General features: G+C 49.0%; 7 protein-coding genes across 7 annotated transcripts; 3 read left to right on the forward strand and 4 right to left on the reverse strand.

Annotated features, from left to right (window-relative positions):
* Nucleotides 1–19: 19 nt before the first annotated feature.
* On the forward strand, nt 20–1,543 carry Pmar_PMAR010090 (hypothetical protein; the record flags this gene model as incomplete). Its single annotated transcript, XM_002788513.1, has 5 exons — nt 20–98; nt 146–241; nt 304–436; nt 1,069–1,249; nt 1,454–1,543. 5 exons carry the CDS (start codon nt 20–22, stop codon nt 1,541–1,543), a joined length of 579 nt encoding a protein of 192 aa, XP_002788559.1.
* Nucleotides 1,544–3,936: 2,393 nt separating this feature from the next.
* Nucleotides 3,937–4,542, forward strand: Pmar_PMAR010091 (hypothetical protein; the record flags this gene model as incomplete). The annotated part of the gene is made up of 1 exon (XM_002788514.1): nt 3,937–4,542. One exon carries the CDS (start codon nt 3,937–3,939, stop codon nt 4,540–4,542), a length of 606 nt encoding a protein of 201 aa, XP_002788560.1.
* A 74-nt stretch (nt 4,543–4,616) lies between these two features.
* Pmar_PMAR010092 (hypothetical protein) lies at nt 4,617–5,006 on the forward strand (the record flags this gene model as incomplete). The annotated part of the gene is made up of 1 exon (XM_002788515.1): nt 4,617–5,006. The coding sequence occupies one exon, from the start codon at nt 4,617–4,619 to the stop codon at nt 5,004–5,006; it is 390 nt and encodes a 129-aa protein (XP_002788561.1).
* Nucleotides 5,007–12,479: 7,473 nt separating this feature from the next.
* On the reverse strand, nt 12,480–13,504 carry Pmar_PMAR010093 (hypothetical protein; the record flags this gene model as incomplete). Its single annotated transcript, XM_002788516.1, has 7 exons — nt 12,480–12,623; nt 12,673–12,767; nt 12,811–12,924; nt 12,979–13,102; nt 13,147–13,253; nt 13,299–13,383; nt 13,433–13,504. The coding sequence occupies 7 exons, from the start codon at nt 13,502–13,504 to the stop codon at nt 12,480–12,482; spliced, it is 741 nt and encodes a 246-aa protein (XP_002788562.1).
* A 225-nt stretch (nt 13,505–13,729) lies between these two features.
* Nucleotides 13,730–18,719, reverse strand: Pmar_PMAR010094 (DNA helicase, putative; the record flags this gene model as incomplete). The annotated part of the gene is made up of 22 exons (XM_002788517.1): nt 13,730–13,840; nt 13,891–14,061; nt 14,109–14,202; nt 14,258–14,400; nt 14,449–14,677; nt 14,725–14,813; nt 14,865–14,983; nt 15,039–15,105; nt 15,149–15,251; nt 15,347–15,492; nt 15,540–15,619; nt 15,667–15,740; nt 15,878–15,961; nt 16,008–16,128; nt 16,722–16,813; nt 17,060–17,212; nt 17,272–17,303; nt 17,361–17,471; nt 17,518–17,577; nt 18,058–18,122; nt 18,288–18,524; nt 18,686–18,719. 22 exons carry the CDS (start codon nt 18,717–18,719, stop codon nt 13,730–13,732), a joined length of 2,415 nt encoding a protein of 804 aa, XP_002788563.1.
* Nucleotides 18,720–20,444: 1,725 nt separating this feature from the next.
* On the reverse strand, nt 20,445–22,046 carry Pmar_PMAR010095 (peptidyl-prolyl cis-trans isomerase D, putative; the record flags this gene model as incomplete). The annotated part of the gene is made up of 9 exons (XM_002788518.1): nt 20,445–20,526; nt 20,576–20,734; nt 20,779–20,849; nt 20,953–21,049; nt 21,298–21,354; nt 21,411–21,530; nt 21,733–21,809; nt 21,852–21,918; nt 21,961–22,046. The coding sequence occupies 9 exons, from the start codon at nt 22,044–22,046 to the stop codon at nt 20,445–20,447; spliced, it is 816 nt and encodes a 271-aa protein (XP_002788564.1).
* A 29-nt stretch (nt 22,047–22,075) lies between these two features.
* On the reverse strand, nt 22,076–24,180 carry Pmar_PMAR010096 (GMP reductase, putative; the record flags this gene model as incomplete). Its single annotated transcript, XM_002788519.1, has 13 exons — nt 22,076–22,245; nt 22,504–22,595; nt 22,645–22,767; nt 22,813–22,918; nt 22,968–23,022; nt 23,065–23,147; nt 23,201–23,267; nt 23,343–23,463; nt 23,512–23,619; nt 23,671–23,733; nt 23,786–23,895; nt 23,940–24,027; nt 24,094–24,180. 13 exons carry the CDS (start codon nt 24,178–24,180, stop codon nt 22,128–22,130), a joined length of 1,221 nt encoding a protein of 406 aa, XP_002788565.1. The 3' UTR covers nt 22,076–22,127.
* Nucleotides 24,181–24,391: the final 211 nt, after the last annotated feature.

Here is a 24,391-nt window from a genome sequence, read left to right on the forward strand (position 1 = left end):
GTAGGAGTTATTATCAAGTATGGGGTGTGCTGCTAGTCTTATATGTGTAGAGGTTCATGAAGATGAAGATGGAAGTGATAAACATCATACCAACCCTAGTACTACTGTCCCTGTGCTATGAGGAGTATAAAGTAGTTGATGACAGGCTATCCCAAGAAGATTCTCATACGAGCTTGCCCTTCTTCGAGGAGATGTTGTCGAACTTGTTACTCTTCCCCTGTTGGTTCGTACTACAGTGTCGGTACTAAGGGTGATCTGCTTCTCAACAGTAGCAGCAGCCGTCTGTCGTTGTTGTTGTTGCAGGAAGTACTATCTGTGGCGGCGATGTTCAAAAGCCTCATACCTGCACAAAGCCACCTCTCTATGGTGGATCGATGTACCATACTCAACAACAAGATCAACAGCAGCAGCAGCAACCAGGCCGATATGGCAGACGGTAGTAGGAGGGGTAGTCCCCCTTAGGATAATAGACCACTCTTACTACAGCATTTCCAGGTCAATTTAATCTTTTGAAAAATGCACATTTTCTTGATTTTTCCACACAGAATTTGAATAGAATGGCTGGTGATATCCTTTGATTGGATCCTCATATGATGAAGATGCTAGACGGTGCTATCATGAGAACAATATTCTTATTGTTACTACCAAACTCGACCATCGGAGAGTCTATTCACTATACAAGGAGTACAATCGCGGGTCTTTAGGGCTTTTAGTGGCACAACCACACAGCTGGACAATTCACTGCCCCTCTGAAGGAGATCTGCAGTGTGGTATCTCAGGAAACGATCTCAGGACTGAGACATTTTCGATTCTGCATGTGTTTCGTGGTTGCAGCTTTCGGCTACAGGTCCGTCTCGTGTCGTGAAAGTTAGCGTTACTGATGAAATGATGAGCTCTGTTATTAGAACTTCATGAAAATTAAATGAAAAGCACAGGGCGAAATCGTGAAAAATGGGCATTTCTTCAAGAATAGTAGGTTAAAAATCGAAAATTCGGGCAAACCATCAAGTTGACCTGGACTTGGTGTAGCAGTGGTAGTAGAAGAGTGCAGTGCATGTGCCTCGTTAGGTTGCATTATACAACAACCCCTCTGACGCCTATCCACGAACTGCGGGAGATGACCTCATCTGAGATGAGCGACTATTGCCCGACTGTAGTGTCGTCATCGGAAGCCACTGAGGAGCCGTATAGGCCAGTGATAGTGGATAGTGTGGATAGGAGATGGAAGAGCCGTCGGAGGTCTGATCCGGTAATTTGGCGTCGAGGAAAGACTTTCTATTGATTCCATAGAGTTCTTATCGCGGCCTTGAATGATGAGGCGTTCTTCTGGTGATACTGTCATGTGGGAGATTATACGACATGTGCGCTTGAATGATTATCGAGAATGTCAATCGCTGGCAAAAGTGAATCTGTAAAAGTTACCGCTCGGTTGGAGCTTGCCTCTTCTGTTCAGTCGCCTCGAAGGTCCTCGAGAAGGCCGAGGGTCGATAGTGGTAAGGATAGAGATGGTAGCAATAATTGTATGAGAATATCTGCTTTTTAACCTTAATCTTGAAGAGCTCTCGGATCTGTTCGATAGAGCTCCTCATGCTAGGAGGAATTCCCAGGGCGTCCAGGATAACAAATTTTTGTCGGCGTGAACAAGCCTCATTGTTTCTGGAAGACGCTAGTGTGCTGGATTGTATTTCTATTGGTCTCGATCCGTATCTGGTCTCTCGTCGGTGCTGTCTCGATTGGTCCTGTGATTTCTGGAGGCCACCGATCACCTGTAGATGTATCTGTAATTTCTTCAATTGTTCTACTCAATTTCAACCCTGAATGATGAAGGCGGGGGAATATCTCATTTTCATCCACCTCTCATTTTGAGTTTGTTCAATACTGGTCGGAAAGCAGGTCGATTTTGTCTTAGTTCTGCCATCATCATGTTGCTATGGGCCGTAGCGTACAGGGAGGCGGGTCGTCGATGCTGCGTCGGGCTCCTCACGCGTCAACTAGAAGGTTGATCGATGGACTTTGCTACGAAACGCCGGTGATGGTTTTGCCATGAGCAGCGTTTTCCTATAAGTAGATTCGAATGACTGAAGATTTGGGATGGAGAGATGTTGTGAGATGGTAATCGAGATGTGAGCATGAGGACCAGCGTGGTAAAATATACACATGACCAACCACAAGTGTTGGTGACAATATAAAAACTCTGAGGAAATTTTAGAGAATTTCTCTTAGTTTCTGTCCGCGATCGTATATATTCTCTCGATTCGATTCGTATATGAACTCCTATAATCATTGAGGAAACTATTGAGCTCAGCAGCTGAGGGAAGCGAGCACATATTTTGCAGCACTGATGAGGACTTCATTGCAGATGGTGGTCTCCTGTTATTGTGATTTCCTGTTGTGTTGTTCCAAGTTGAGCTGACGTGATGGGTATCTACAACTGTCGTGTTATGGGAAATCCAACCGATTGCGTTGGCATATGACGAATCATGACTTGCGTGCGCGAACCGACATGACTCTTTGATGCAAGATTGAAACCGACATCCTCAAAGGATTATAGAATGAAAGTATTCTCAAGAGGTGGTGTTGATGGCGAGTTTTTTTTTGTTTTTTTTGACGCATTTACCAGCCTGTGGGGGGAAAATCCGGTTACGGAGAACCTTAGGAGGTGTGGCCCTCAGAAGGATACTGTGGGACTCGCATGACCATACCCACTAAAAACCCCCAGAGGCTGGGCCCAAAAGGCAGAACGTCTGATGGAACCAGCCCCTACTAGCCACTTCTCACAGAGGATGGAGGCTGCGCGTCGCACTTCTCCATGTGTTTAGCAAGATTGCTAGCCCGAAAATATTTCTTGCCACAGCGCTCACAACGTGAACAAGTAAATATCTTTGGCGCTCTCGGCACAGTAGGGATAGGAGCTTTAAACAACTCCTTAGCCACCACAAGTGCTTCAGCGAGTGACTTACAAGGCCTGAACAGGTTGGCGTCAGCTTTGAGGCTAGGAACGCCTAGCCTGGCGTTGAAGTCACCGCAGACAATTTCCGGACGTTCTAGTCTCACCACTTCTTCGACAACATCCCAAAACTCATCCTTTTGACCCTGCGGCGCTACCTCTGTGGGAGCGTAGCACACAACAATGGTTATGCCACTGTTCAGCGTGATGTGAGCTATTCTATTTGAAACAGATACCCACGACTGAACCCTGACATTGGGATGGACTAGGAAACCCACTCCACCGATTCCGCGTAGTGCAGGAGAGCTGTGGAGGATGTGATCCCCTTGCGATTCTCCTTGCACTTCCTCTCGTAGTCGAGTTTCCTGTAGGGCGATTATTGGGACATCACTCCCGATCGCCTTCAAGGACTCAACGACTGCCAACCTGTTGGCGTATCCTAATAGAGAACGTACGTTCCAGGTGTACATGCGTATCACACTGGGGTCTACGTCCCTACGGAAGTACGACCTGGTGGATCCACCACTATGAGGACTGTAATTCGCAGTAACTGAGGGTGTCCTACGCCTCTGAGAGGCGGCCTCTCAGAACTATCGCGATGTGCCCGGGTACGCTGGCGCTTGAGTCGACGCCTGGCAGCTCTTGCCGCCCGCCGCCTCCTCAGGGCGTCTTGTGATCGCGTCCCACGGCGTCGTCCTGTCCGCTTGCTGTCGGTCACCGCATCAGCTGTCGAAGAGACAGCGAGCGGCTCATCCGGTTCGCCACGTGAAGGCCGCGAGTCGGGGGAGGACATTTTGCGAGCCAAAAAATGAACCTGGGACCCAGCTATAAGCTACCTCCCTTCGGGGTAAGGTTACATTAAAAGTGTTAGTAAGTTTATCTAGAGAGAGTGCTGTGAGTTGGGTTTGGGAGTTTACTTTTATCTTAAGGTCCCTAGTGAGGTCGCTATCTTGCTTTATTTGGACTTTAAGAGTTTATTTACCGTAAGTATGTCTCTGCCTATCCTCGACAGCATCTCCTCCATTGGGGACTCTGCTGATGATACAAGCGTGCCAGGCCTGGGCACCTACATCAGTCGTATCCTTGATGAGCGTAGTTACACCGGGGAATTCAGGGGACCGAACGTCCAGACCTGGAAGGTTGGAAGGGTCGTTCATGTCCTCGGGAGTCCGCCCAATACTGATGCGTTAGCTGATGTAACCGGTTACCGTAACTACGTCGTCGCCAGCGACAAGTGCGTCACCATCAGGCTTGGCCGCTCTGTCGAAGGGTTGCACAACGTCGTGCAGTCGTCCTCAGCTGTGGGGGTAGAGGTCAGCGCTGACGTCGGCCGGATTAGTGCCATCGTAACACGTTATAACTTGCGTGCGCCTATCGAGCCGGGGGTAGCTATCGAAAGACTACCCTCGACCGGGGAGTCCAAGTTATCTGCAGAAACAGTTACGAGACAGTTCGGTCTCGTCAGCGAGTCTAATACTGGGTATCTGTGGACTGGGGTCGGTCTAAATTACTTGACTTGTATAATGGGAAATGGCGAGGCCAACCTCGGGTTGGAATGGCGCGCCATTCTTCCAGAGCCTCTGGACCAGAGGTAGACCGCTGGTCCTATGAAAACCACCTGAGGCAGGTCTCTATTCACGCCGAAGATCTAACGAGTGGCAAGATCCTTATGCTACACCTTACTCGTTCTGAATATGAGATTTGCGGCGGCATCATGAAGATACTCTTTGCGAATAGACCGTTTGAGGTTGATTTCAACGGGCGAGAGATATTACTACAACGTGTCAACTGGAGTCCGCCCCGTGTCGCTTTGGTACTCAACGACCAGCCGATTGGTGCTGCTATACTCGCTATACCCGTGCTGGCCGGTTACGACCCGCAGGAGCTCGGCGAAGTCGGTCCGATATCAGTGTCGGGTCTGGAAACAGCCTTGCGCGTTATTGCTAGAAACTGCGGGGACCCAGAAGGCCTAGTCTCTGGGTTCACATATGCCGCCAGCTTCGTGCACTATGCGAGTCCGCTAGGCCGCACGTCTGACCATTTACCTGATGGCGAGTGAGAGAATAAAAGCAAAACCTGTCTGAGGACTACTTGACGGTGTATGTCAGTTTAAAGTCCAACACCGTCAACGGTTTGGTAAGACTTATTTAAACTTACACTTGGGTTTTTGCCGTCGTGCACGTAAGGTAGTGCTTCTTGCACGATTTATTATAGCCCAGTGAACCACCAGTTTATCGAAATAGTAATGCGAAATTGACTCAACTCGCGTTAATGACTTGGGTCTTATCGCCACCTCTGTGAATCCGTTCGACCATCTCACTTAGAAACTCAAAGGCAAACAGTATTATCTTGGATATAGAGACGCTGAGGCATGCTCTCATGATCAATCGTGAGACGGTTACTTCAGGGATAGATGTGAGCGCTGGTTCCAGTAATACTTCTGGGATGCGTTGATCGGCCTGCTTCCCACCCAGGCTTCGGTCGGTAGTGGACTGAATTCTACAGGAGATGAGACCTCTGCGTCTTCAGAACTTCGTGCAGACGATGAAGCTTGACCGTCTGACAAGGAAAGAACATATTGAGTTAACACCCATACCGCTCCCGAGACTGTCATATGTCACGATGAGGCTTCATAGTGGGGTCATATGCTCGACTCGTCACCAAGGATCGGAGTAGCACTGATTCTTGACGTTACGGGACAAACCGGCTCATCTGGACACGATGGATGGAGAGAAGGGACCGATTGAGGTGTCTGAAGAGATGATAAATCTTCGACTGCGGAGAGGTCGGCTTACATCCATGGAATAACGATCCTTCACAGGAGGGGCACGATCGTGGTTGTATTGAGTAGCAATAGCTTTCTCAAGCACCACTAGGCGATCGTCTAGGTCGGCCCTTATCATATCGTCAGAATTGTACCGGAGCTCATAACACTCGTTCTCTACTGTGGCGAGCCTCATCAGGATGGCTCTCATCTCCTGAACATGATTTCAGTGTTCACATCGTCCACGGGCATACTTCGTGAATCTTTCTTATACTAGTTTGGACTCGACCTTCCACTTCTTGCGCGATACTCACTGGCTTGCTATGAGCCTCGATAACCTCACGCCTACGACATCAGTTTTGAGGCGCACACGACATGAAGTTGTTGCTACAGTTTGACCAGCATCACGGATTGTTCATCACGAATGTCTGCCTTCAGCTCATCAACCGCCCGACAACTCTGATCAGCTTTTCTCCTCATCACAGCCACTCTATGTTCGAGAACCTTCGAGATCAAGATTGAAGTCATCAGCAAAACCATTCAAAGGGTCATGTTACTTCCATCGACCTTCGAGAGGCGCTCATCTCCTTCTCTAATTTACAAACTTCCATACTGGACTTCACATGCTTAGCTACAGCGTTGTCGATCAACTTCGTTAATCCCGGTGACGCTAGTAGATTCCTCCTGAAATCGCAACTTATACCCCCAGAAATTAGCGCTCTGTTCCTAACGCTGTCCGCTGCACTTCCTCAGAGGGGCATTCACTACTGACAGAGGACCGCGACATTAACTGGCTTTGTCCCGACCCAGAAGTGACAACCTCCTGGAACAGTTCACAGTTGAAATCTCACGATTGACATTCTGTTACTGTCACCTCAACCTGTTTCTTGAGTTTATTCAGTTCCCGTTGCAGACCGTTAGTCGCCTTGCTGCACTGTTTCACTGATGCCCTTATGGACTCCGAGAATCTGATCGTCCCGATGCGGTCGTTACCAAGATGGGGACGACGACTGACAAATCCGAGGCCTGTCTCGATTTCGAAGGAGACTCTTCCGCCGCCTTCTGCCTCGCGCGAATCTCTTCGATCTGTTGCGGTATGGCTAGGTCGTCGAGGCGCCTGATGAGGAAGGGCCTTCAGCCCCAGCACCACCACGCACTGACCTCGTACCGACACAGTTTCTCTTCAGCAAGTGTGAGCAGCCACTCCTCTCGGAGTTCATTTTCGTCCTCACGATAACCAAGCTCTGCCACAGTGGATTCAAGGCGAGCCAATCGGGCATTCACCTGATGGGAAATATTATCAGATGGATGTGCCGTTTCTTTCATGATAAAGTAATCCGATTCGAGTCATCTACACTGATACTACTGCAGCGTCATTGGATTCGTTGACTTCAGCATTCCTACTGACTTCCGGCCGAGCCGATCCTTCATCGCGTTCATGACGGGAAGCGCGTCGTAACTTGAGAGCGTAGGAAGAGCTAATAGGATCATTCAGTCGGTCTTGTGGCACCTCAGCGACTTCCTCTTCTAGTTGGGAAAATTTTACGTGAATTTCTCGCAACTGACTTGCAGTGTTTTCCTCAAGTCTCGACAACCACGACACCTGATCAGCGGAACTCACATAACTTCATAAATAATTTTCGATCCTACAATCTCCACCATCGTGGGCTTCTGTCCTGCGGAATTAATTTCATGTTCGTTCCTGGCTGTTGCGACTTGCGAGGATTCGAAGCGGTTCGCGAAACTCTAAGTAGAGGGCTCGTATTCCAGGCAACTCAATAGCGCCCGATTGTTCCACATTTCAAGTAGCCGTTCATTTCTCATTCGAGAGTATGTCACGGATTTTCCAACCGACACAGGTCAACTATCTACCATTATAAATGTTGAATCCTTCGACTGGCTTGCTCTCTCTTCAACCTTGTCGGGACCGCCCGAGTTCGAAGTGGTAACATCACTCATCATCTACGTTGTGAACAGCTGCACATGTGTCTGCTACTCACCGCGGCGTGGTTCTATATCAACGTGGTCGATGCACGGCCTACCTTACCCAAGATTGACTTCGGAAAAACTCAAGAGTGTTATGCTGAAGAGAAACATTCTAACTTCATACTCTTGTAAAGTTATAGCTGTCTATGTGCTCTATCTAACTCTGCTATCTTCAATGGCAGCACTCAAGAAGATCAATATCATCGACAATCTTCGAGGGGTCGGCCGATGGAGACAGTTCAGCATATAACGCTTGCATACGCAAGAGTGTAGTACGTACCTGAGGCACCTCAAGTCTTTCCTACTGGAGACCCCCATCCTTACGAATCGATCAAATGATACTGTAGACAATCAGAGGCCCCGATTTAGGGCGTGGCGCGCGCTGTAGAGCGAGCAGTTCCTTCCTAGACACGACTGAAGGACTGATGAATACTTTAGCTTCAGAGCAAACAACAAGACTACAATATTGTAGCTCTTCCACATCGTCGAAGTCGGGAGGTAGACTCAGAGGGCCACAACTATTATACTTTATACATTCAAAACATGACCGGGCAGCAGAAGTCTCGGGGATGTTCGGTGATGCGGGAGGAGAGTCTGTCGCTGCCGATGACTCTAATTACGATGTCCAGCGTCATCTCCGCCAGGACCTGAATGCATCACTCTCAAGACCAGTCGAGATGACTGAGGCGCACGGACCTTTTCGGTTGGACTGATGCTTTTAGATAGCTCCTCGAGTCGCTGTGAAATCAAGACCAGATTGTCAAATACAAACGAAGACAGCATTCCTGGCGACATCCTGAGACGGATACGTTCTCACCGTACCAAAGTAGAGGAGAGTTGGCGCACCTGTCCAGCCCCTGAACGGCTGCTAACGTATGGATATCAGACCACTCCATCTCATCCTTGCTCCCTAATAACTCACAGAGTACTTCAGCGAGGACTTCATCGGACCGCGTGGAATCACTTCGTGACAGTGCCTGAGGGGTAGATAACAGTGAACTTCATAGTTCGTCCGCAACAAGTCTAACGTTCTCCGAGATTTTCTCCGCGAGTTTTATCAAAATGAAGACTAGGCCTAACATAGCCGTCTCAAAGCTGTTGCGGCACTGCCAAGCGATTTTCCTATAAATATTGGCTTGCTATTCAACACCGAAAAAACGAGGTTTAACAGATACATATTCCTCGTCAGCGTTAGGTCTCGCACCGAATTCAAACAGACTCACACAAATTAGCCTCGACAAGACGGCATCATCTCCGTAATAGCTTTTGGATCCTCCAATGCTTGTATGAACATCCAGCGAGCACAGCACATCCATCAGTCCTCTCGGTAGGATTCGTAACGCATTGGAAGGCGAGAAGGCAGCGAGGAAAGCCAAACGAGCCAGACCGCGACGAGTAACTAACAAGCCTGGAATCAGCCACCACAGGAGGGATGATACTCACGGCTCGCCCCTGCTGCAACAGCGGTGACAGCAGCTTCGATCGCTTCCCATTTAATTTCAATGCCAGAAGTGTCAACGACATACAGTAGCTCAACGAAGTCTTCAATACTGTCGATGGCCCCCTTCAACGAGGTGCTCGCATTAGAGTCTGAATGAGTTCATGACGGAGACATTCGGGGGATAACGTCTCACTGAAGGTCGCCACAATGTGTTGGTATTTCAAGTGTGTTGAAGCTGAGAGCTCGACCAGTCCGAGCACGCCATGCGCGGTCCAGTCGGCACCTAGCAACAAGTATGCCACCATATTCAAATGGTCAAAATCATCTATGGTGACCCACCTTCGCGCCCCACGAAATCCTGTGCGAGAAGTTGCGCCAATTTTGAGCATTTGTCGAAGCAGTCTCGATTATCTGCTCCCGAGTCGTTCGCGTTGAAGTGGTTTAAGAGTATAACGATGGACTCAGGGAGGTGATCTGAAAGCAGTAGACTGCGGAGCCTCGGGCAACACAGTCCTCGTCTACTTTTCTCCTCTGCCGAGCAACACCCGATGCCTTCGTCGCAGATAGCGTCTAGCAGCTTCTCGAACAGATGACGAGACATTGGACACCGTCTAGCCGACTCGGTCGTAGAGGTCGAGATGGAGCTGCACGACTTCGGCTCAGTAGACGGTCCAAGTGCACTCAAAGATCTGCCGGTGCCCTGACTAGAGCTTAATCGCAGCGCCGCAGCACCTGAGTAGGCATGCTGAAGGCGACATCAGTCTAGGCAGAACCCTACTTGCTCGAAGAAGCCCCGGAACAGCTGAGGCGTCGAATGGCTTCTGGCTTGTGCGTAAGACAAGTTCAATACTATGATAGGCCTGAGAGAGTATGAGATAGTGACAGCATCTGAGTCTAGCCCACCCACTTTATCTAGGAATTCCTCATGTACTACTCCGCATCCTACTATGGCCCACAGCAACTCGGACAGATCCTTCGCCTTGAGCTTGAATAATAAGCGTCCACGACTGCAGAAGTGCTCGCTCGAGCGCTTCATGAGCACAGTGAGAGCTCCTGGATTCCTTCTGGAGTCTGAAGAGCGAATATATAATTCATCGAATATATTATGCATTCAAAGTTTGGCAGTAGTGCCCTAGTTCTCATTGATCATGAAGCAGAACCCCCGACAGACTAGGATTAACCCTGCAGCAGTCTCCTGCACTCGGAGATCGCGCGAGACGACCTTGCTACAATTCAACCAATTGAAAGGGATCATGTCGTGTATCAGTGCCATGATCCCAAACTCGAACAAACACTCTCAACTCGAGAGTCCACGCTCCCCCATGAGCTCGATTATTCCATGATCAAGAATCGGAGATTTAGCTCGCTATAACCAAGTATCATCTAATATCTTATGGAACTTGTAGTGAACTTTGGGTGAGACCTCACGCAACTCACCGACTGCAACCGGAAGTAACTACTCAAAACCAGTTTTTGCTGCCAAAAGACTGCATAACTGTATCTATTCTGGCTGTTATCGGAATATCTTATTCACCAGGTCTTGATTAGCATCATCATCCCATCATACGCCATTGCACCTATCATGTGTATATTTGGGCCCTTGGTCGGAGGCTCTGTCACAGTCGCACGTTCGCCCCTCCAGGTCCAGCCATGGGTCTGCTGTAAAAGAGGTTCAAGTTGCTTTCGTCCCAGTAGATAGTGATGTACCCCATGCCGCACACCTTCATGATACTATCATGATGATAGTGTCAGCGAAATAATACCTCATAAACTCGGAGTTTAAAGCTCCAACCGCGTGATGTATTTATATATGTGAGCTGTGAGGTAAACTCACAAGTTCCACCCTGCATCTCAAGCCATTGGCTTCTCCTTACTGATGGTGAAGACACCCTGCAGTGTTTTCCGGCGTATGCTCGGAGAGTTTCGTACTCCTCAAGAGTATCGAAGACTCTTAAGAGTATCGGGATACTCTTCAAAGCGGACGAAGTAGAAAAGTCCTTGGGAAGAGCCTCAGCAACAATAACGGTCCAGGACCATCGGTCCTGGTGTGACCCAGCAGGTGTCCGATAGACATTGTCCATATTTTGCATCATTCATGGTAGGTCCAGCGTGACGGCCCTTCTCGGCTTTGACTCGAGATATGAAGCTCTTGTCCAACCTACCGATATGGAGCGATATCCCTTCATGCATCACACTGCATCTCCTTGGCAAGGTAATTCAGCATGGCATTCCTTTCGGAGGGCAAATTATGAGTGTGGATGAATAGCAATATTTTGCCAGGGATGATAAGCTCGACGCTAGCCAGGCGTGCTATATCCTCCCGGGACAGCTCCGCTCCCACAATTAATTCTCCTAGCCGGCTGATAACACCTATCTAGGCAGACGAACCCTATATAGCGACAAGGCTAAGACGAGAAGAACTAAATGAAGGTCCCACCCAGTAGCAACTGTGAGTGTCGTATGTTCAACACACAATGCTATTCCACGGTGGAGTAGCATTGCGTGGAATTTCCACGGTGGACTTTCCACCTCCGAGGAACTCGGGAACAGTCTCTTCAGACGACCCACCGCACATAGCAATAACAAGGGAATGATCACACATAGCGGGCACCACAAGCCCCGATCGAGGACGATGCGGCATAAATTCCATCAGCAGTCGCTGGAAAGCTCTGCGAATCATTCGCAGCGAATGGATAGTTCGCAAAGTTGGAATATTGAATACTTCAAGTATTATACTTGTGCAATAACAATCATCATATAGATGTTCGCTACTATTGCGAATCCATCTTGATTTGATCATGGTGGTCATCAAGCACTATTTCGGTGGTGTAAGCTTCCGCGATTTGAAACATTGCGACGATGGGAAACCAAATTCCACAATTCCCGTCTGAATAGTCGAAGGCAACCGGAATTTTGACGATGAATATTGAAATTCTATCGCGAGGATGAAAGAAAACCTTCTCACTCTTCTTCATCTTGGTGTCGTTTCTTCCTTGAGACAGAGCCCAGGCTAGAGATGCTAATGATGCCGGCGGGAAGGTGTCGACCGATAAGCGAGCCACACAATAGGCTGCTGTTATGTCGCACACCTCCGAGTAATCCTCCATGACAGAACTGAGGAACAAGGCATAGGCAGAGAACATGGACACTGTTCGATGTACGCAGACATATCCTTTGTAGTGGCCATGGCCCACATCACTGATGACAGCTCAACGGGTTTGAAACCCGCAAGGAACGCTTCACCACTCAACCTCATCCTACCCACTACGTAGGAGAACCTGTCAAACGAGCGCAGTGGTAGAATACTTCCTCATGAACTTAGGTGACCATTGAGAGTCCACCTACATATCATTGACGATCTCCTCCAGTTCGTGAAACTGGCTAGGTTCATCTAGAAATGACCGAGATTTGGCCAACGACCAGCAGAGGTTCGTCACGTCCGGCGGATTCATCAGCTCGGACATGGCCAAGGATTTCTCCACCACCTGAGAAACGCCGAACTCCCCAGTGGCTCAGACACGGTCTTATCCTTACACTGTGGAGTAGAACCATATCTACGATACGGAGCTTGGCCATAGCCCAGGAGAGGTTAGCGAGATGCTGACAACTGCAGTCTTCCTCGAGACGACCTACGGCCAGCGGCATTCTACTGAGGTGATATTGAAAGCCTACACTGATGTAGAAGAGTCTTGATTTCCGGCCGATAATTAGTGGCAGCTTCCTTGGCGTGGAATCTGGCCAGACGATGGAAAAGGGTCGCCCAATTGACCGTGTTGAACATCAGACCTGACACACGATAAACGAATATTTGCTGCTGGCAACAGTAATAGGGCTCCCCACGGTTAGTCTTAGCCACATTGATCAAATCCGATACAGAGGCCTTAGGATTTGTCAGAGTTCTGTTGATGTGCACTTGCTCCTTAGCTAGAACGAAGGAATCCTGTCTCCCCTCTGAGGAGCTGGCCTAAAAGCGATAGCATCCATGAGATTCCGATACCAACGACCAACCTTAGAGCTGTGACGGCGAGGTCTAGTGTCACCACCACAGTAGCCCGCCGACTTCTCGTCCGCTGCTGCAGGAAGGCTCGCAGTGGTGGTCGAAACCTCTGAATGGGCTGAAAGGCAAACATCCACAGGATGACGGATGCCATGCGATGTACAGAGATATTTCTTCTTCCATCTCTGACCATCACCCAGCAAACTGCCAGTAGCAATAACTCGCAGGTCATCCCTGTTCTCCTTATCCTGAATCCAAGCAGATAAGGTGACAACACTGGTTATTCCGAACATGTACCTTCGAGGAACCCCTGGTCGGCACTGATGACGATGCCGAAGCCTTAATGGTCCGAGTGCGACGGCCGCTCATAGTTAAATATAGAACAGTTCGCCCCACACTATGGAATGCCGTAGCAAGAGTAGCCCCTCCAAGAGCTCACGAACAGTGGCCTTCTAGTCCTGCACACCTAGTGAGCTCCCGATCACATCATCATCATCATCGCCAGCAATCGAGGTTAAAACAAACTCTCATGAGCTGCTTAGAAACTTATGGTAACGTAGGAATCAAACGTATAGCTATAATGTGGATAAGGCCCTACGGCAGAGCGCCACTCGGCTGGTAGTAGCCTCCACCAGCACCTCCGCCCGATAAGTCCGCCAACGAGGTATACCGATCCAAGTACTGCTTCTCATCCTCGGCCGTAACCTAACACGCTCATCACTAAGAGTTGAGTACGCTGATCATAATAGTCTCACCGTGAACTTAGAGTCGCATATACTGAGATTTTGTTCTTCCTCTCTCGCAGACTCCCCGCCACTTCCGCCGGCAACAAGGGCCATTTCAAGGACGTGCTGTTCTGCCTCGGGACCACTGTAGGCGAACTTGAGCCCCGACTTTCGCACTGACTCGTCAAAGTCAGCGATGACCTACACACCACTACCCAAAGACTTGCGATCGCCGAGAAGTTCCTCACCTTGAAACTATACCCCTGATCAACCAGATACTTCTGCCGTTTCAATGCATACTCTTTCTCAGGTGTGTCCTTCGAGACCAGCGAATAGAAGTATCTGACCATGACACCAATCACACCTCCCTCTCCACGCCGACAAATCATAGACATACGCATTGAAGCCGGCGTCATCGCGGTAAGCCTTCGGTCGAAGGATTCGTCCGAGCCTCTGAGCTTCTTGCCGTCTACTGCCATAATGTGAGCTGATCTGTATGACCACGTTGGCGTTGGGTATGTCAATGGCGTTGTCACCGACCTAAGCATAAGCTCAACACCCCTGACCTCAAATATGGTCGGGGCTCACCTGGGAAAGGTAGATACAGTTGATCTTATCACTATGCTGGAAACATCTAATGCAAGCCATTCGCTCAGCCATGCTAACACTGCCACATATAAAGGCCTTTCTGGTTCTCTGGGCCATCTCCTTCAACAACACCACGTTATCGCAGAAGACGATTATTTTGTCTCCTCGAGATTCGTGCAGTGCAACAAGATACTCGCATGCCATCAACTTGTTGGTATTAGATGTATACCTGCCAACCTTAGAGCTCTCTCAAGCCACTCAACAAGGGAAACCTACAGGGCCCTTTTCACGTGGTAAGTATTGGTCTCCAAATATGCCTTCCAAAACAGAGGAGGCATCTCGCTCCACACCTCGATACACTGGACCTGACCGTTCGCACATACCAACAGGAATCTCTATGGCTCATACGAGCCTACCCGAGCCAAGTAGCCTGCATTGACGAGCTCCTGCCAGTTCGCCTCATACAGCTTGGGGCCGATGAGGTACTGCAGATCCTCGACGAGCTCATCTTCTCGAACAAGGGTCGCAGTCAGGCCTGGCAAATCCACACGACAGATTTTGCGGTAATTGCATCAGAAAATCTTCCTTACCAAGTTTGCAGTGGGCTCGAACCGTAGTCGCCACCGAACGGAATGTTTTCGCCGGCATCACTTGAACCTGTAGGGAGCATTGAGGAGGACTAAGAGCCCGGCAGCGGCACCTCGTCAGCCACGAGCAGACCCCATTCTAGCTTGGTGACGGACTCAAAGACCGCCTTCGATGCTCGAGACATCCTCTCATATGATACTGAGAACATACTGTACCTGTCGAGGAGAACGAATACCCTTATTTTGTGCAATATAATGCGATATATTCGCCGAGACCGATGGAGGGCGGTGGAATCGAACCCGCGACCTACGTGCTGATGAGAATGCACGGCCGATCTTCTGGTATAGGTTGCTTGTTCTCAGCTGTCAGCGTGATGACGTCATCAGGCGATATCGAACAGAAGAGCTCGAATTGCCGCTTCCACTGGTCCACCGCCACAGCCGTAGTCGTCAAGACCTAAGGCAACCACTAACACTTTACCCTCTCCACAGGTCACTCCTCACCATCGTTCGTTTCTTCATTGTAGCCGCTGCTGTAATTCCCACCAGTGTTTTACCAGCACCGCATGGTAACACTATCATACCTGCTCATAATAAAGGTACCCGACTTATCCATTGTAGCAGCCCCTACCACTCCTGGCTCGACTGCCACTGAACATCTTATGCAGAGACCTTTCTTGATATGGTCGGACGATCGTAGTAGGCCTACAGTTCACAGTGACTACTATCAGCCATTCCAGATTTCTCCTCAACGAGCCCTATCCCATACCACAACTGCATCAACTTTCCGAAGACCCTACACTGTACCAGAGGCTATTCCCATGCATAGTCCCCGCCCCTACCTGAACTGCATGTTGATGTAATTGGAGTCATCATCATCACGAAAATCATACTCCTCCAGTAGCGGTATCCGAATCTCGCGATACCTACCAAAATACCATAACATTCGTCGCTTCGCTCCGCTCAACATACGCAGTTGCCTTCACAGTTTCCACATCAGCCGAGTTGATCTCAAACATGTGGACGACTTGCGCAGCCATCTTATCGCCAGTAGAGGCGTTGGCAGCCCCCGGATTGGTCTCAGCCGTCGTCGCTAAAGGCAACCTCTATACCATCAACCGAGACTTTAGCAATCTTAGCAACGACCCCAAGGGGCCAAAAAGCAGAATGCCCCTTAGCGAACAGTGGTGACCATTACTACGGCGATGGACAGTGTTCCCAGTCAAATGTGACTACTAAGCCTTATTGTGAGCTATAGTATGTGCAATCTAAAGGGCTTTCAGAATGATATGGTATCAGCCCAAAGTTTCAGTTCGAAACTCCCTATGGTTGAGGACTCCTCGTCCTGCAAAGTTTCGTACTCTCGAGAGATTGCGCGTACTTCACGTAACATGTATCCCAGAAACCCCATTCTGATGCATTGACTTTTTACCCGTTTTACGCGATGTGGCGTGATACTCCATGTGAAAAACGTGATATTCGCGATATGAAGTGAATTGAGAACACTTCGCGAATCAGCCCGGAAAGATGACCCCATTTCACGTGAGAAACTCGCAGCATTTCACGTGTCTTACGCGTTTTTCACGGCTTACATACGTTATTCGCGAAGTAAAATGAGGATTATGTTTTTCACTAGTGTTTTTGTGATACCCGAGATGTGCCCCTCCCACCCCGACCAACACTTACTAGAGATTATTTGACCCAATTTACACTTCCTTATCTTGCTGTTGTCCTCGATCATTCTCAGTAATGACAAGTCACTCGATTCCACGAAGTACCTTATGAACATCAACTCATTCGACTACCACAGCAGCAACGGCGGCGGCGGCCATCCACATGCACATGGTCATCTACGTGTGTTGGTGATAGTATGGAAATTTTGAGGAAATTCTCGTTGGAACTCCCGCCCGAATTCGCACATGCCACTACTCATACGTATGTGCCCAACTCCTATAATCAGTAAGGAAACTCTAAAATTCAACTTTAGTGAGGAAAGCGAACATACATCCCAACACTGGCGCTACCTGTTTCTGCGTAGGACCAGCCTAACCTTGCCTATCCTCGACCCGCTCTGCTGAATGTAATCCAGAAGTACGGGATCAATTTCATTCTTCGAGAAACGATCAAGGTCAGCTATAACCTCCTCCACAGACATACCCAAAGATATCGCCGCGTACCTGTTGCGCACAGCGAAGATTTCCCACACACACAGACCAACCCCCGCAGCTCTACTCACAGGGAAAACACTGTGATTTGGAAGTGATGAACCTGAGAGAGAACCAAGAGCCTCCTCCCAAGCACGACTAGCCAAACTCGCTGACTTACCCACGACGGTCTCGATATAGGCTCAGCGATAGCAACGAGAAAATCTGTCACCGGACCGAACAGATCCGGATGAAGACCGGCCTCGAAAATAATGCGGCCATCAGGACACACCTGAACGGTTATATGGGATACTTTCTGAATATGCGGAGGAGCTCACCCAAAGCGGCCGATCTCTGTGGTCCGGTTTCAATTTCATTCTCCCCGATAGGTCCATAAGCTGGGTCGTAGCCGTGTCCTGCAGAAGAGTCCAGTACGACTGGTCATAGTCCCCCCTCCTACCTGCGTTTCCCCGATGACTGGTATCGGCCTATTCAACACTTCTCCACTATTAACGGCAGCGCTCTTGTTGGAGTATATCCGCAGTGCAGATCGGCCACCTGATAGGTCAGATTATGATACCAACACCTCGTCTACTACCACTACTACTACTACTACTACTACTACTACTACTACTACTACTACTACTACTACTATTATTACTAGAAGGCAGCATCTGACCTGCTGCCGCCGCCTGTTGCTTTAATGCTGATGCCGTCAACCTCACCCCTGGCGGCAGGGCCTGAAAATCCGCCATCTACCACTTCGACAAAAGAGACAGACCGACTACCGTAGAAGAAACACTAGACGCCGCCGAGCCTGCTGCTGTTGCTGTAGCAGACACATCTCCCTTAGTTTCCTCCATCACTGCATCCCCTACCCCTCGCAAACGTATTCGATTACTCCGCGTAGAGTAAACCGACTGAGCCGTGTCAATCGCCGTACCTAACAAGATGATCTTCCTCAACCATAATTGACAATATAATGGAGTTTCATCCGTGATATGAAAACACTAGTAGTGAAAATTATATCTTACGACTACTCCATAGCACCGCGAATATCGCAGAGTATTACGCCACTTCACGTAAAACGATTAAGACCCCAATATACCTGCTGCCAGCAACTGAGCTTTTTTTTCTTTCTTTTCCTTCTTTTTCTTTTTCTTCTCCTTCTTATCCTTATGGTGGTGATGATGGTGACGGCGACTCCCATCATCGCTGCTCCCAATAGAGTTCTTCCGTTTCGATATAGACCCATCGGACACTCTAGGGCTCGATGAGGCCCCTCCTCCTCCTAACTCTACCACTACGCCTTCTTCTGCCTTCTTGCCCATCCACAACGACAAGACTGTATACAGCACATACACGACCATGGTCAACCCGACAACACAAGAGAATTGAAAAAGTGAAAATATAATACTACGAGGCAGCAGCCCTTCGCTTCCTGCTACCTTCCCCACAACTCTGATGCGTTCGAGCTCCAATCTAAACATACGAATATTCACTCACCTACCACCTCCTCCTGCTCTGTCTTCTTGCCCATCAACAAGGCAACAACACTGTACACACTACCCTGCTCACTATCATCCAAGAACAACAACAACAACACGAGGAAGCTGTGAGAGTGAAATTATAATACTACGAACCAGACCGGGAAGAGGCAGCAGCCCTTCGACCACTACTACTGCCTTTCCCTACAACTCTCATCCGCTCGAGCTCCAATCTAAACACACAAGTATTCACTAATTTCCAACAGCAGCTGCCGCGACCCAGATGTTCCGAAGTATTGCAACCAACCTAGAGTCTTCCATAAAATTCCACCAGGCCCACTACAGCCACATGCATACCTCGTTTTCCAGGTTTCTGGATGTCACATTAAATCAGTTGCAATGGCGTTCACCACAACTATTGGGAACATTTCATACGATTCAACTAAAGCGCCCCCCCCCCTCTGCATCGCTCCGCTGCGTACCTGTTGATCATACTGTAAATTATCTGGTTCTCAATCTTCAACGCCTTCAGCTCCAAATCGATCTCCTGGCAACTGTAGACTTTCGGCGGTCTCGGCAGCTGATCTGACAGGATCAGTAGGGATGAAGATGACCTCCACAGTATCACGAAAACGTTCGGTCGGAGCGTTTCGAATAGAAAATGTTCAAGTGAAGTTTTTTTAGAAAAGTGGATCCGTGTAGTATTCGACCGGCAGATGCTGCATCAACTTTCAGACAAGTTCCAAGGCCTGGCGACACATTTCTCCCGCCACTGGATTAGGCGTACTATAGATATTTGATAGGAAAAATTCTGAGACTTTTACTCGTGAATTATGGTTCCGAAATAACCCCAGGCCGCCTCGAACTATCTTAGTTCGCTAGCTGTCAATCACGGATATAAGTAATGCCCGACCCAGCGACACTACTCTGCAATTGATACTCCGTCACTCCGCCTTCTCCAGGCGTAGACGACAACGGCGACGACGATGAGGAAGGTGATGGTGATGGCATTGGCAGGGACATCTTCTAGTAATACACTGAGAGAGAGGAGATTCACATTCACTGACTCCGACACTCTCGAAACGTAGTTGCAGCGAATAAGCTTCTGAGCCACAATATACAGGTGTACCATTGGTTCAAACGCAAGACGATGAAGTAAGAGAATGAAGATGAGATACAATGGAGGTTTGAAAGTCATGAAATTCATAGCACTAGTGTGGAGATCTCGAGATAAGGCTCCAGTATAGATTGCTATACCCATACCATCTCTCCCCGAAATCCTCTCTCAATGCACTTAGCGACAGTCTGATAGTCTCTCCCCCTCAACAAGCGACCAAGCTAGAACGACACATCTTACTCCAATCCATCACTAACAACAACGGCCGACATACAGCCTGTCCATACACCCCCGAGTGATCACCGTGGCCAGGAGCCGATATCATTGACCTTCCCGTCCTTCAAGACGTAGCCTCCGCTTGCGTCCAAAACCCTCAATTTCGAACGACTTATACTCAGCTACAACACCAGCGACCAACACTAAGAGGTGGTGGACTCCTTCATCTCGATGCCAGGATGCGACCCGACAGGCTCGATAGGGGAGGCATCATACTATAGAGACATATTTCAATCGGAGAGAATACAAGAAGTCCATGACAAACTCACCGTCACTGCGCCACAAACTCCCTTGCACGACCACAGACGACTGTTTTTACCACTAAAGCCACACAACATATTTCAGTGCGATCAGAAACAACAACAAGGACAATATCACATGCAAGCTAGAGTTGATTATCCCATTGTCCTTTAGCACGGCGGAAAAGATGATCAGGTACTGGTGAATATTGGTCAGGCATAATTAACCTATCATACCACACCATCCACAACTCCTATCCTCCCCTCCTACTACTACCTCTCAGGCATGCAGTATACACCATCATCGTCATTGATCTCAGGATCAGGGTTACCCCAACTATCCACACTCCTCTCCACATAGTCCTCAGACCCCAGCGGCAAGCTCTCATTAGCCTCTATTGCTTCTCGTCGCAACAAGTCAACATTCAATTCGCCACTGCCAACACCTTCCCTCTACCTCAACACCAATGAACTGCCCACCTCTTGTGTATTATCACTGGTCTCTTTGGCTTGCCTCCAATTGTCCCCACTCTTTCAATAGCATCAAGAACCTTCCACACTCGAATGAAAAACAGTGGCAACAGTCCGAACTACTACTACTACTACTACTACTACTACTACTACTACTACTACTACTACTACTACTACTACTACTTCCATGCCGTGCTCGATCGCACCGAAAACAACATGTTTACCATCTAGATGCTTCTGAGGGCCAAACGTTATAAAGAAATTACTGTTGTTGCTGTGCCTGAACAAACCAGAGTATGGGGGGGGAGAGATATACACATATGTTGGTGACAATACGAAAGTTTTGAGGAAATTTTTTTGGAAATTCTCTACATTTCTACTCGAATTCGTGGGGAAACTCCCAAGCTCAGCTGAGGAAAGCGACCACACATATCCCAACAGCGTTGGGATATGTGTGGTCGCTTTCTCTTAGCGTTGAACCAACGCTACAACAAACATGCCCTGCGACCCATCCCAGACAGTTCCTACTCCCATCCCGCATCTGCCATACTCAATACACCACGCTTCGAGTGACTAAATGCAAATCTGAAGACGGCTATAAAGCATTAAGACGATTAAGACGATTAAGACAATTTAACCACCTCTCATTCCGCATAAACTGACCGTAGATCGACTCGCCCATGCCGCCATTGCCGAAATTGAAGTCACCTCCTTGGCACATAAAGCCGGGGATAATACGATACATACGGGAGTTCTGATACCTAACATGTCGTCGTTGGACCAACACACAACAGCTATCTGATCCCGACCAAACTAAGCAGCCAGCCAATTTCGCTAGATCTCAGATTTAATGCCAGCTCCGATAGCAATACCCTATCAATTCCTCCCCTGTGAACCGTATACACTCTATAGGTGAGCTACTACTACTACTACTACTACTACTACTACTACTACTACTACTACCATCTTGGCCGCAACCAGTACCCCAGGCCTGTCTCCCCTGTACACAGTGCCCGGAAGTTCTCACAAGTAATAGGCAACTAACATGATACTGAGCCGTGGTCCATCGAGACTTGCCTTACCACATCATCGAACAACCTAAAGACCATCCGACCTACCCCGACATCTCCAACGGCGATATCAAAGTATCTGACGGACCACAGTGGACCTCTTCCGTATCTTACTACCTACACCCTAGGATTCGTCGGCCGTATCAGATGGGACATCAACTGATGAGCAGCCAATACCACTACGACGACGATGACGACGACCAGCATTCCCATCTACCAACACAATCGAAAAACCTCAAGAAAATCGAAACTCGGCGACTATTGCTTGGATGTGAATCAGTGTGCCAATCAATGGCGATGACGCGGACTGTTGCTCTCATGTCGATGGTGTCTCGGCGATCCCAAACTCCCCGACCTGGCCCTCTTCGGTGACGGCGCTCCCTCCGACTCCGTCTCATGGGCTTCCCTAAAGTAACAAATCTTGGTCAATGTCCCCCCATTATACAGATTGGTCAATTAAGGCACGAATGAAACATACTCGCGGGATGTCAAGTTCCGACACAACTTTTTGGCAAATTTCAAGAAATCAAACCGCCGCGCTCAACAAAAACGCATTTAAGAAGAAGAACTCAAATAGGGCTTTCCAATGCCATATGATAGGTCCTACAACTCATCGGCTATAAAAAGCTATGGGGGCCCTCTTCAGGTCGGCACCCTGTACTACTTTGCCGCCGCTACAGTAGGCTGAGGTGGGGCCTTAGGGGGCTGAGGAGCAGCAGGGGCATGATCGAACACCGGGTTGAGCTGCTGGGTCACCTATAGTGACAATCACTACAATGACAAATAGCGTCGTCCGAGCCCCTACTCTAACGAAAGTAGTCCTCTTCGAGAGCTCCTTAAGGGCTCTGGCTCCAACATAGGTACAGCATGACCGAAGGCCTCCGAGGACGTCCTGTATAGTGTGGCTGACAGGACCGCGATACGGCACCTACTATTAGTGAGCTCATCGAGACGATACCAACATTGATAATACCTTCACAGACTTCCCCTCTGAGGCACGGTAATTGGCAACCCCTCCCGCATACTTATTCATAGCTGTATCAGACGACATACCATAAAACTCTTTATACCACTTCTCGCTGAACATTGCCCAGATTCAAGGATGCCACAGTCTACCAATGAGCCCACCTCCTAACATCGTGAACCAGCTGACCGCCACTCTCGTCATGACCAGCCAACATTCCTGAGATCATCATCTAGTCTAGGCGGACCCTAGTAGACCTACCTCCCAGCATGACGAAGTCCGCCCCGCCTCCAAAAGCTTTGCAGACGTCCCCTGAGCACGTGCAGCCACCATCAGAGATTATCCTGAACGATTCGACGAGGGAGTGGTAGTATTAGGGGTAGTTACTGAACATTACATGCCCCCAATTCCATGCGCGGCGTCAGCACATTCGATAACAGCGGAGAGCTGGGGATACCCAACGCCTAACAACATAAAAGGACTCCAGTTGGGATGATATGCCTCCTTCCATAGCTCCATCCCTGGTTCAATCCCCCCACCTGTCATTTTCCTAGTAGTGCACACACTACCCGGGCCAATCCCAACCTTGACGATATCAGCACCGGACAGCAGCAACTCTTCGCACATCTCCCCAGTGACCACATTACCAGCCATTATCACCTACCATCCGCTCCCATCGGCCCCTGCCCAACAGCCCTTCCTCATTACCTTATCAGGATAGTCCTTCCTCAACGTCCTGACAGCCTCAACAAAGGCTTCAGCATAACCGTTAGCGACGTCGAGACAGATGAAATTGGCCTTGGAAATCTCCATCACCTTATATGGGACATAATAACAAGTGGGATAGGCCAACGCGCCCGGACTTACTGATTTCAGCTTTATGAGATCGTCCTTCATTATCCCTGTTGATACCGCCACGTTATCCAGTACCTATCAAAGGAGCCGTAGCGGGCAGCAGCAGATCGCTGTTGAAGGTAACTACATCTCGGCCGACCCGGGAGCACCAGTTCCTCCACTGCTCCAAGGAGTAATGCTTGTGGATGGCCACAAGACACTTGAATTTACCAAGTGCTTCCGCCATAGCAAAGGTACCTGGGAGACATTTAATTGTGGTCGGTGTAGTTGCATAAACTCACCGACTGTGTCCATGTTAGCTGCTATGACCGGAACCCCCGCCCACGTCAGAGAGCTGTGCATGAAGTGGAGCTCACGATCTAAGGTGACCTACGATGGAGGAAAACGTATCTTTATGCCCGTACCACACCAACTTGAACCTAAGATACTCCCTACCTGACTACGGGATGAAAGGGAGCTCCTCTTAGGCCTGAATAGGACATCTTTGAAATCCAACTTGATATCCTGGTCGATGCGGACCATAATCAACAGTGAACGCTGCAGTACTCCTCCTATTCACCAACCTCTACCACGACGACTCTCCTTTCTGTTAGCAGTGGCAGCAGATCAGGACTAAAGTATTGAGGAAATGCAAGTGAGCAAGATTTTGTAAGGGCGCAGAGTCAGCCCATGTGGAGGTGTTGAAAGGGTGTCTGTCGTTCGGGCAGCCTGAGGGCGTAATTGGATCCTGATA

This window comes from Perkinsus marinus, assembly GCF_000006405.1.
Source record: "Perkinsus marinus ATCC 50983 genomic scaffold scf_1104296927884, whole genome shotgun sequence".
Taxonomy (NCBI): domain Eukaryota; phylum Perkinsozoa; order Perkinsida; family Perkinsidae; genus Perkinsus; species Perkinsus marinus.